General features: G+C 44.0%; 1 protein-coding gene across 1 annotated transcript in view; it reads left to right on the top strand.

Moving 5' to 3' along the window:
- The window catches only part of LOC134909108 (serotransferrin-B-like), a 77750-nt gene extending 72167 nt beyond the window's left edge, over positions 1 to 5583 (top strand). Inside the window, exons 16-17 of the mRNA XM_063915545.1 lie at positions 3627 to 3819; positions 5408 to 5583. Of these exons, the coding sequence (XP_063771615.1) occupies positions 3627 to 3819; positions 5408 to 5442 (228 nt within the window). The 3' untranslated portion in view covers positions 5443 to 5583. The remainder of the gene's footprint in view (positions 1 to 3626; positions 3820 to 5407) is intronic.
- Positions 5584 to 12497: the final 6914 nt, after the last annotated feature.

The following is a 12497-nucleotide window of genomic DNA, read 5'->3' on the forward strand; positions in this document are numbered from 1 at the left end:
GAAATTTTTCGGGTTTTGTGTTTTGGTTTTGGGTTCGGTTCCGCGGCCGTGTTTTGGGTTCGACCGCGTTTTGGCAAAACCTCACCGAATTTTTTTTGTCGGATTCGGGTGTGTTTTGGATTCGGGTGTTTTTTTCAAAAAACACTAAAAAACAGCTTAAATCATAGAATTTGGGGGTCATTTTGATCCCAAAGTATTATTAACCTCAAAAACCATAATTTCCACTCATTTTCAGTCTATTCTGAACACCTCACACCTCACAATATTATTTTTAGTCCTAAAATTTGCACCGAGGTCGCTGGATGACTAAGCGACCCTAGTGGCCGACACAAACACCTGGCCCATCTAGGAGTGGCACTGCAGTGTCACGCAGGATGGCCCTTCCAAAAAACACTCCCCAAACAGCACATGACGCAAAGAAAAAAAGAGGCGCAATGAGGTAGCTGTGTGAGTAAGCTAAGCGACCCTAGTGGCCGACACAAACACCTGGCCCATCTAGGAGTGGCACTGCAGTGTCACGCAGGATGGCCCTTCCAAAAAACACTCCCCAAACAGCACATGACGCAAAGAAAAAAAGAGGCGCAATGAAGTAGCTGTGTGAGTAAGATAAGCGACCCTAGTGGCCGACACAAACACCTGGCCCATCTAGGAGTGGCACTGCAGTGTCACGCAGGATGGCCCTTCCAAAAAACACTCCCCAAACAGCACATGACGCAAAGAAAAAAAGAGGCGCAATGAGGTAGCTGTGTGAGTAAGATAAGCGACCCTAGTGGCCGACACAAACACCTGGCCCATCTATTTGGTGTTTTGGATTTTACATGCTCTGTACTATGACATTGGGCATCGGCATTGGCAGACGACGTTGCTGGCATTTCATCGTCTCGGCCATGACTAGTGGCAGCAGCTTCAGCACTAGGTGGAAGTCGATCTTGATCTTTCCCTATTTTTGGAACCTCAACATTTTTGTTCTCCATATTTTAATAGGCACAACTAAAAGGCACCTCAGGTAAACAATGGAGATGGATGGATACTAGTATACTTATGGATGACGAGCGACTGCCGACACAGAGGTAGCTACAGCCGTGGACTACCGTAATGTGTCTGCTGCTAATATAGACTGGATGATAATGAGATAAAATTAATAAATATATATATATATATATATATATATATATCACACTAGTACTGCAGCCGGACAGGTATATATTATGTAATGACGGACCTGCTGGACACTGTCTGTCAGCACTGCAGACTCCTAAAGTAAGCTACTAGTATCAAGAAGATAGAAAAAAAAAAAAACCACGGGTAGGTGGTATACAATTATGGATGACGAACGACTGCCGACACAGAGGTAGCTACAGCCGTGGACTACCGTACTGTGTCTGCTGCTAATATAGACTGGATGATAATGAGATAAAATTAAAATATATATATATATCACACTAGTACTGCAGCCGGACAGGTATATATTATGTAATGACGGACCTGCTGGACACTGTCTGTCAGACTCAGCACTGCAGACTCCTAAAGTAAGCTACTAGTATCAAGAAGATAGAAAGAAAAAAAAACCACGGGTAGGTGGTATACAATTATGGATGGACGAGCGACTGCCGACACAGAGGTAGCTACAGCCGTGGACTACCGTACTGTGTCTGCTGCTAATATAGACTGGATGATAATGAGATAAAATTAAAATATATATATATATCACACTAGTACTGCAGCCGGACAGGTATATATTATGTAATGACGGACCTGCTGGACACTGTCTGCAGAATGCGTTTATAAAAACACCACACGACGAGTGTTTAACTTTTTCAGGCAGACAATCACAATATACTGGTGGTCAGCAGACAATCACAATACTGGTGGTCAGTGGTCACTGGTCAGTCACACTGGCAGTGGCACTCTGGCAGCAAAAGTGTGCACTGTACTTAAAATATGTACTCCTGCTATAACTGCTCCCCAGTCTCCCCCACAATTAAGCTGTGTGAGCAGTGAGCACTCAGCACAGTCAGATAATGATATACAGTATTACATATGATGCAGCACACTGGGCTGAGCACAGATATGGTATGTGACTGTGTCACACTGTGTATCGTTTTTTTTCAGGCAGAGAACGGATTAATTAAACTGGTGGTCACTGGTCACACTATCAGCAGCAAGTAGTACTCCTCCTAATAATATGCTCCCCAAAATTTGTGTCTCTCTCTAGTACTCTAGTCTAAACGGAGAGGACGCCAGCCACGTCCTCTCCCTATCAATCTCAATGCACGTGTGAAAATGGCGGCGACGCGCGGCTCCTTATATAGAATCCGAGTCTCGCGATAGAATACGAGCCTCGCGAGAATCCGACAGCGGGATGATGACGTTCGGGCGCGCTCGGGTTAACCGAGCAAGGCGGGAAGATCTGAGTCGCTCGGCCCCGTGTAAAAAAACCTGAAGTTCGGGCGGGTTCGGATTCCGAGGAACCGAACCCGCTCATCTCTAAAGTATACCCCATACTGTCTGCTTAGATTTAGTCATTCAGCAAAGTGATTGGACGGTGCTTCCCTGCAAAGGGTTCTCAACAAAGTATTAAACATGAACATTTTATTTATGATCATGTTCATTTGTCCAATAACATTTGAGCCCCAGAAAACAGGGGACTGTGTATAAAAATGTCTGCAGTTCCTAAACTTTTCCTACAATATTTTTGTTCAACTCCTTTAAGTCTGCACTTCAACTGTATCTCCATTGTAAAATGTAAAATCAATTGTGGTGGCAAACAGAGCCAAAATTAGGAACATAGGGGGAGATGCATTAAGCCTGGAGAAGGGATATAGAAGTGATAAAGCAGTGATAAGTGCAAGGTGATAACGCACCAGCCACAGAGCCCGATTAAGGGGGGTGCCCAGGGGGGTCAGTAACTCAGGCCCCCCTGTCTTAAGGGGCCCCTCCAGCTGGAGCGCTGCACCGCTCTTTCGCCTTTCTTCAGGTTGCTTGGGCAGGAGGGATCCACGCTGCCGGGGGAGGAGTGCGGCTGTGCATGCGGCTTCCTCCCCCCTCCTCTCGGGCAGCATGGTCGAGGACTGAGTCAAGCAATCTCCAGCCTTCGCTGCTGCCAGGAGAGATGCTTGCGGCGGCGGATGCTGGAGATTGCTTGACTCAGTCCCCGACCGTGCTGCCCGAGAGGAGGGGAGAGGTAGCCGCATGCACAGCCGCACTCCTCCCCTGGCAGCGTGGATCCCTCCTGCCCCAGAAGCCTCTCCCTGCTGCAGCGCGGCTCCCATTGCCTGTGACCGGGGGAGTTGAGCAGCGCATGCAGCCAGGGGATGCTGGTGGTCAGCAGGGGGAAGGGAAGGTGGAGGGGTGCTTCTGTCTTGGGTGCCCTGGGCCCCCTGAGGGCTTAATCCGGCCCTGACCAGCCAATCATTACAGGTTTGAAAAATGACAGGAGCTGACTGGCTGGTGCGTTATCACCTTGTGCTTATCACTGCTTTATCACTTCTTTATCCCTTCTCCAGGCTTAATACTGTACATCTGTCCCCTTGTTTCAGTGTCCAAATATATATGGACCTAACTGTATATGCCACTGACACACAAGTTGCAATATTTGTATTATTCTTTCACTTGTACATTCCCAGTCACTGTTTGGGAGGAATGGAACCCAGAGACACAAATTTCAAATGTTCGGCTCTAAGGAAGGCAAGGACCTACTCTTTAAGGATTCTACGCAGTGTTTGCTTGAGATTGATCAGAAAATTACTATGGAAGACTACCTGGGAAAAACATACTATTCTGCTGTGTCCACTCTTAACAAGTGCTCAACAACATCAGGTACTACAGTATATACGGTACAGCAGTGCTGTTGTCATCTCCATAAAGGAACGTCTCTGAGCCTATGATCACTAGGCATTGTGGTTTACGCAGATTATCTTTAAAAATTAATGCAATAAGGGGCTTTCCAAGTATTAAGCTCTACCTATGCTTCATTGTTACAGGAGTTTCAAACAAGCACAGGTGTATTTTATTTTATTTTATTTTTTAAAATATCTTTTTTTGCTTGAGGAGCTCCTAAAATAATGTACAGGTTTGGGTTTATTAGTCAGAGGTTCCAATGTATAGATAGGCAGTTAAAAGATAGGCAGTAATTAGGTTGACACCACTTGGTCGACAGTCAAATGGGTGACAGGGTCAAAAGGTCGACATTCAAAGGGTTGACAGGGTCAAAAGGTCGACACTTTCTTTTAGGGTTTTTTCATGCTTTTCCAACTTTTGCCTCATTTACTATCCACGTCACAGCTATAACCTTTAGCAAACTTGTGGCAAGCGAAATGGAGCGAGCCACCGAACCCAAAGCGTGGCGCGCAAAGCATCTCAACAAATTTGGGTAAAATATTTTTTTTTTAAAAACACAAAATAACACAAATAATATTTTTTCCGTGTGTGTTGACCTTTTGATCCTGTCGACACTTTGAGTGTCGACCTTTTGACACTGCTGACCTTTTGATCCGGTCGACCTTTTGACTGTCGACCATATGGGGTTGACCTAATAACTGTCTATCTTTTAACTGTCTAACTTCTATAGCACACCCATTAATCAGAATGCCTGAGACATACAGTATGCTTTTTCACATAAGGATTTTTCCATTATTTGGAGAGGTTTGCGCAAAATGTACTAAATTAGATTTAAAAATGACTGCAGTCTTTAACCACAGTGACTGTATGAAGGGGCAAATGGTAGCTCAGGGGTTTCCAGATAAGAGATCACATATATGTATGGAGGAATGGATGGGATATCAAAGTGAACAGTCATTGTAAAGCACTGGTAAAATCATCTCTGATCATCAACTGCAGTGTAGACCACACTAGTCACCGAGAAAGGAAAAATAACTAGGCCTCCACAGGGGCGGAGGTCAATGGGGCTCTGACATCATTAGCCAATTCCTACCACCACCATCACAGTTGAGCTGTATTATGGGTTGGGGAATATGAAGTGGCTGCATTGGGGCCCGAGGTTGTTCTCAGTGACCAAGATAGACCTAGTCATAGAAACATAGAATTTGACGGCAGATAAGAACCACTTGGCCCACCTAGTCTGTCCCTTTTTTTTTAACCATATTTTTATCTCAAACCTTATTTGATCCTTATTTCTTTGTAAGGATATCCTTATGTCTATCCCATGCATGTTTAAATTGCTCTACTGTCTTAGCTTCTACCACCTCTGATGGGAGGCTATTCCACTTGTACACTACCCTTGTCTCCCTATTTAATAGACCCAGTCTCCCTACTTGATAGACCTAATCTTCCTACTGGACAGACTTAGTCACCCTACTAAGGAAGCTGTCATCATGACATACACATTTGCAGACTATTAAAAATGATGGTACTTGCTCATTGTTACCCTCTATCTTACTATCTACAGAACTGCTCTCTGCCTGTATGTTCCACAGCTGCTAAGGAAATCTGCAATCAAGAGTTATCCACTGACTGTTCATTATTTTGCGCTATCCACATCTTTTCTCCAACTAAGTCCTAGATTTATCCTATCTAGAAATGCCTCTCCTTTGTTCAATAAATGCTCATGGCGTAAATACAGAAGCACTTTTTATTATGTGAAATGTTAAACAGTTTTTTATTTATATTATATATATATATATATATATATATAGCAGTGGTGCCCGGCACTCCTGGTCCTGCAGTTGTAGATTGCCTGGGTGCCCTCCGTACTGGCTTAGATATGCATTCGGAAAAAAGACGGCGTCACTCCAGGTCTTTAAAGTGCTAGTAGTATATTTCAAATCAACATCACGAAAACCAACGTTTCAGGGCCCGTAGCCCCTTTGTCAAGGTGTGTGTGACCTCACACACCTTGACAAAGGGGATACGGGCCGCGAAACGTTGGTTTTCGTGATGTTGATTTGAAATATACTACTAGCACTTTAAAGACCTGGAGTGACGCCGTCTTTTTTCCGAATATATATATATATATATATATATATATATATATATATATATATATATGGAAAAGGAGGGGATGAGGGTGAGTAGCGACCTGGGTGTCCGTAAAAGGTATAAAATTGCCAGTATGTTAGAATATATATAAAAACTATTTATTGACATAAAAATGCAAACATAAAGGAGATACATAAAAATTGTGACAATAAAATACACAACTGATCTAAAAGCACCAAATAAAAAAGAGCAAATTAAAAGTATCCTTATCTTAGAGTGAGGTAGGTACAGGTCACCCAACGCGTTTTGTCTGATGAGACTTCTTCACAGGGTAAAACAAGACCCAAACATAAGTATGGCAAGAGGGAGAGACCACAAAACCGCTCATAGCAAAATGTATAATACAATGAACCAATATATATGATACAGCAGAGTCAGAATACACATATTATATGATACAAATCCAAAAGATTGCAATCACAATATCTGATAATAGTAGCAGCCTTAAAATAATCCTAAAATACAAAAATAATCAAAGATCGATAGCTGTACCATCGACCATAATACTTATATCATCCATGATATGTCTTCTAAATAGCAGGAGACAAAAAAATGTCGGTACATAGACAATCTGGGATAAATCTACAGTATAAACAGACAAACATACTGTACACCAAATCATATAATAGCCTACTGCTGTTCCCTTAGTGCACAGCAAGCATACCAGTACTTAGGTTGCCGTCTGAACTTTAACCTCTAGCAGTAGGGTCTCACACAATAGGCTGGAGACCACAAGATAATAAACCTGGAGTGTAGCAGCTGGCAAGGCAAGATTTAATTGCAGGCAGACTGGATACAGGAATGATAACTGCTGACAGGCTTGACAAAATATGGTGACTGCAGGACTGGATACGCATCGGTTACAGGACAATGAGAACTGAAATAACAAGGTGTTTGTTGCAGGTGAACACAGGCAAGCGATGGTTAATTGCTGGGGGGAAAAAAGGTGCTGGGTGTGTACTGTGATTGAAAGCAGAGTGCTGACAGCATGAACCTAGTTGCAGAGATACTAGCTGAATGAATAGTGTGACTAGGCCGCAGTCTGCAATAACAGATAGGATGCAAGCTCAGTTGGTAAACTATGACTGGAATACAATTCAGATGTTCTGGAAATACTGTAGTTTGCTGTAAACTTGCGACTACAGGTATGTCTGGAATGGATGTACTCAGAATCAGAGCTGGCAGGATATAATCACCAAATCATATAACAGCCTACAGTAGTTGGTTTATAGTGTATAAGTCGCCTGACGGCTGTATGAGAGCTAACAGCCTCATAAGCCACAAGCTATAGAAAGCAATGCAACTCTAAGTTCTCATTTAGGCCTTGTGGGGCCAAAGTGTCAAGTCTATAAATCCAATTGGATTCCCATCTCAAAAGACATAGAGACCTGTCACCACCATGAATGTTAGCTGGTACATGATCAATGATCATATAATGTAAGGTTGATATGCCATGTCCCATCTGCATAAAGTGGCATACGACAAGTTGATCTCTCTGTCTGGTTGTGATTTCAGCCTTAATAAATGAACTATGGGTGGTCATGCGTTCTCACAGAGTTCTATCTGTCTTGCTGACTGTTTGGGAACTCTAGCTCTATATGTGTGAAACCCCTAGAGTTGGTTATAGGGTCTTCTGCCAATAACAGCCCCCTGCTGTTCCCTTAGTGCACAGCAAGCACACCGGTACTTAGGTTGCCGTCTGAACTTTAACCTCTAGCAGTAGGGTCTCACACAATAGGCCTGAGACCACAAGGTAATAAACCTGGAGTGTAGCAGCTGGCAAGGCAAGAGTTAATTGCAGGCAGACTGGATACAGGAATGATAACTGCTGACAGGCTTGACAAAGTGTTTATTGCAGGTGAACACAGGCAAGCGATGGTTAACTGCTGGGAAACCAACATGTGCTGGGTGTGTACTGTAATTGAAAGCAGTGTGCTGACAGCATGAACCTAGTTGTAGAGAGACTAGCTGAATGAATAGTGTGACTAGGCCGCAGTCTGCAATAACAGACAGGATGCAAGCTCAGTGGCTAAACTGTGACTGGAATACAGTTCAGATGTTCTGGAAATACTGTAGTTTGCTGTAGACTTGCGACTACAGGCATGTCTGGAGTGGATGTACTCAGAATCAGAGCTGGCAGGATATAATCACAGAGACTTGACAAGAGCCTGGGCTTGGATCAGGACCAGACACAAGAGTAACTGGAGGGCAACACAAGACAAAGACACGGGGCACAAATGAGCACAGGATAGCAGGTACAGAGCAGGATCCAACAGCGCACGGAAGCAGGACTGGCAGTGACAGCACACACTGAGGCAGGAAACAGGAGTGAAGGTACACAAAAGCAGAGAACCAGGACTCAGGAACAGACAGACAGACTGGGAACTGTACAGGGTACAGTGACCATGTGGTGAGTTCACTAGGTGAAGGAACTACGGAATATCACCGGCAGGGCAGAACTGACCAGGATCCCTAATAAAAGGGAGAGACACCAATTACAGGAGTCATCAGGCTGGAGCCAGGTGACAAGGCATTCCAAACAGGTGTGCTCCTGCACATAGCAGCCAGCATCCTAGCTGCTAGGAGACAGAATACATACAGGAATGTCTCTTTACAAAGACGCCCACTGCGCGGAGAAATGTGTTGAGGAAACGGAGGAAGGATCCCAAGAGTTACCGCTGTGTGTAAGAGAAGCGAGCTGTCTGTACGAACTGTGACTGCACTCCGCTTCAACAACGGTTCCCTGTGCCGCTGCCATTGCCGTCTGACAGCCAGCGTCCACGATTAGCGGCTCCCTGTACCACCGTACTTGCCACCACGACTGTCGCCTGACAGCACTACACACAGTGGCTCTCTACAGCACCGTACCTGCCGCTTGCCAATCAGCGGCTACACACAGCGGCCCCGTGAATTGCTGTAACAACCATCTGGCAGGCAGCAGCTATATCCAGCGGCTCCCTGCAATACCACACCTGCTGTCCACATACCCAGTGGCTGTATCAATCAGTTTCTGCCATTGCTGCACAGACTGCTTTTCATCCATCGACCATACCTAGTGGCTCCTTTTGGCATTGGTATAGCCACCTACTATCCAACATTCACAGAGCACCTATTGAACAGGTATATTTCTAACTTCTGCTGCTCCTCTATATTGTGAGCATGAGATGGTGGATAGATTTATTCTTGTAAGATATATATGCATGCAGACCGATAGCTCAATATAAATCTACATACAACTGGTCAACTTTACGGAACAAGCGTCAGAGACTGACTGAACATTACTAAGAGTCTCCGCTTGTCACCAATACCGATGGTAAATATATTTGATTTTATGATTTGATCATAAACTGTTGAAACTCCAGGGATTCTACAAATACACACATCAATTATGTGCACGAGTCTGTAAATTGACTCTGTCACTCAGCTTACCATTTGAGGCTTATTGCTCTATCATTGTTTTTAGTGTTATTTTTATTGTGTTGTGATATGTAATAAAATTTGTGATTTTATCAAGATTGCTTCTGTGGTTTCAAGCGCCTACCTGGTATACTCTATACATACAGGAATGAGCCACAGTGTCATAAAACCGAGATACACTATTGTAGCTTAAGCCGCATGGGTAGGTTATCAGATGTATAAAAATTTTGGTGTACAGGTACAGTAACTCTGTGTCCAATTTCAAACCTTTTACCATTTAAGCCATCCACATAGTGGTAAAAGGTTTGACATTAGACACAGAGTTACCTGTACAATGAGATGGGATTATATGGGATGATGATTGGCAATATTGAAAATATTTTTTTTGTGTGGTTATTTTACTAGTTGGATGAAAGACAATAGTCAATAGGCAATGGACCAATGCAGAGGACAGCATAATGTGAATAGTATAAGAAAGACATGTAATCAACACATGGGTAGGCATGAGATCAAAAGTAAAAGTAAAGTAAAACATCTCACAAAATGCCATTATATAATATATATAAAAAAAACCTCATCAAACACTTTACAATATATTAGAGAAAAGAGCATAGAGAGGAAAGAAAAGATAGGCATAAAGGTAAGAATGTGGGAGGAGAGAAAATGTAGGAGACGCCCACTAAGAAATGATAGGAAAAGATGGGGAGGGTTGACTCAGCTGGACAGTGCCAGGTTTGATGAACATGTAAACAATTTTATAACTTCTAAGTCAGAGGTTCTCAAACGCTGTCCTCAAGGCACCCCAACGGTCCAGGTTTTATGTATATTCAAGACTCAGCACACGGTTAAATCAAATTGACTGAAATGCTAATTAAGGTGCCTGTGGCCAAGCATGGATGAACTTAAAACTAGAGATGTGTGGCAGACACTTTTCGGGTTTTGTGTTTTGGTTTTGGATCTGGATCTCCGCTCATACTTTGGATCTGGATTGGTTTTGCAAAAACCACCCTTTTGGGTTTGGGTTTTAGTTTTGGATCTGGATGATTTTTGAAAAAAACATAAAAAACAGCTAAAATCACAGAATTTGGGGGTAATTTTGATCCTACGGTATTATTAACCTCAATAACATTCATTTATACTCATTTCCAGTCTGTTCTGAACACCCCACAAATATTGTTTTTAGGTCAAAAGGATGCACCGAGGTCACTGGATGACTAAGCTAAGTGACACAAGTGGGATGCAAAAACACCTGGCCCGTCTAGAAGTTGCACTACAGTGGCAGACAGGATGGCAGTTTTAAAAACTAGGCCCCAAAGAGCACATAATGCAAAGGAAAAAAAAAGAGGTGCAAGATGGAATTGACCTCCCACCCAACCTTATGTTGTATAAACAAGACATGCACACTTTAACAAACCAATCATGTCAGCGACAGGGTCTGCCACACGACTGTGGCTGAAATGATTGGTTTGTTTGGGCCCCCACCAAAAAATAAGCAATTAATTCCCCCACCAAAAAAGAAGTAATTAATCTCTCCTTGCACAAACTGGCTCTACAGAGGCAAGATGTCGTCCTCATCCTCCTATTCCTCACCCCTTTCAGTGTATACATCCTCATCCTAGCAGAGTATTAATTTGTCCCCACAGGAATCTACCATCACAGGTCCCTGTGTACTTTCTGGAGGCAATTGCTGGTAAAGGTCTTCCTGGAGGAATTTATAATTCATTTTGATGAACATCATCTTAACATTTTGTGGAAGTAACCTCCTACGCCGATCGCTGACAAGGTTACCGGTTGCACTAAACATTCTTTCGGAGTACACACTGGAGGGGGGCAACTTAGGTAAAATAAAGCCAGTTTGTGCAAGGGCCCAGGAATCACTGAGCAACTGCCATTCTTTGTCTGCATGTGTGTGAGATTGAATGGGAGCAGTATTTGGAAGGCATGCTGTTCCTTGTAGTGCCAATGGGAGATCCTGGGGGTGGCTCCCGGGTAAGTTAGCTCTGTCTGGATGTGTTTTATCATGAGGCCTACTGTGACAAATTACATGGCCCTATGTGGGCACTGCTATTATGTAGTGTTAGGACAGCTGATATTGGAGAAGCCGTGAAGTGGCTCAGCAGCTAAACATAAGTTTGCAAACATGTGTGACTAATTCTCAGAATTTCTACTACCAGATAGGTTCAGGTATGGTTACAGGTAATTTTTAGTGTGCTGGGGGGAAATTTAGGGGTGGGGTGTCAGGCTCCGGAGCCTTAACTCCGGCGGGTGCTCCCGTGGGTTACCGTTCTGCTGGTTGGTGCGGCTGCAGCGGCAGGGAGCTGCTGGCGGCAGGTCCTCCTGGACGGATGTGCGGCTGCCAAGGGCTGGGGGCCGAGGGTCTGGAGAGCCGGGTGCTGAGGCGGGGATCACTGCGGTAAGGTCCTCTAGTGGTGACACAGTATAGTGTGTCAGAGACAGAAGCTGGCTAAAGCTGTGTGCTAACAGCTAAGTATGTCTCCTGTGCTGGGGGCAGCCATGTTGGAGACCAGAGTATTACCAATGAAGTTCCCAATCTGTGTCCAGCCAATCCTGCGTGTTCTCCCCTTACAAAAGGGGGCTGGTTCAGAGGGAGAGTGCCAGTCTTCAAGTTACCTCCTTGTGAAAGGTTCTCCAGCTTTGTGCTCCCAGGTTACTTCTGGTTCCCTGGTCCTGGTTGCTCTCATCCATAGGTTACCTAAACGCTGCTGCAGTCCTGCTGTCTAAGTCCGTTGCCACTCGTGGAAGCGCTCACGGGGTCCCAGGTCGTAGAGGAGCTCCAGGTGCTAATGGCGGTTCCCGCAGACATCTTAATTTCTTCAGTCTCGTCTTTCAATCACAAACCACAGTCTTCATTTCTTCAAAGTCCAAGTTCTTCAGCCTCGACTTTCAATCACAAACCACGTCTTCATTTCTTCAAAGTCCAAGTACTACAGCCTTGTCTTTTAATCATAAAACACAGTCTTCAGTTCTTTTTTTACCGGAGTTCTTCAGCTTCACTCTTCAAGTCATTTAACCATAGACTCTAATTCTTCCAGTTTCTTCAATTTCTCCAATATTCGTGTACA

This window comes from Pseudophryne corroboree, chromosome 4, assembly GCF_028390025.1.
Source record: "Pseudophryne corroboree isolate aPseCor3 chromosome 4, aPseCor3.hap2, whole genome shotgun sequence".
Taxonomy (NCBI): domain Eukaryota; kingdom Metazoa; phylum Chordata; class Amphibia; order Anura; family Myobatrachidae; genus Pseudophryne; species Pseudophryne corroboree.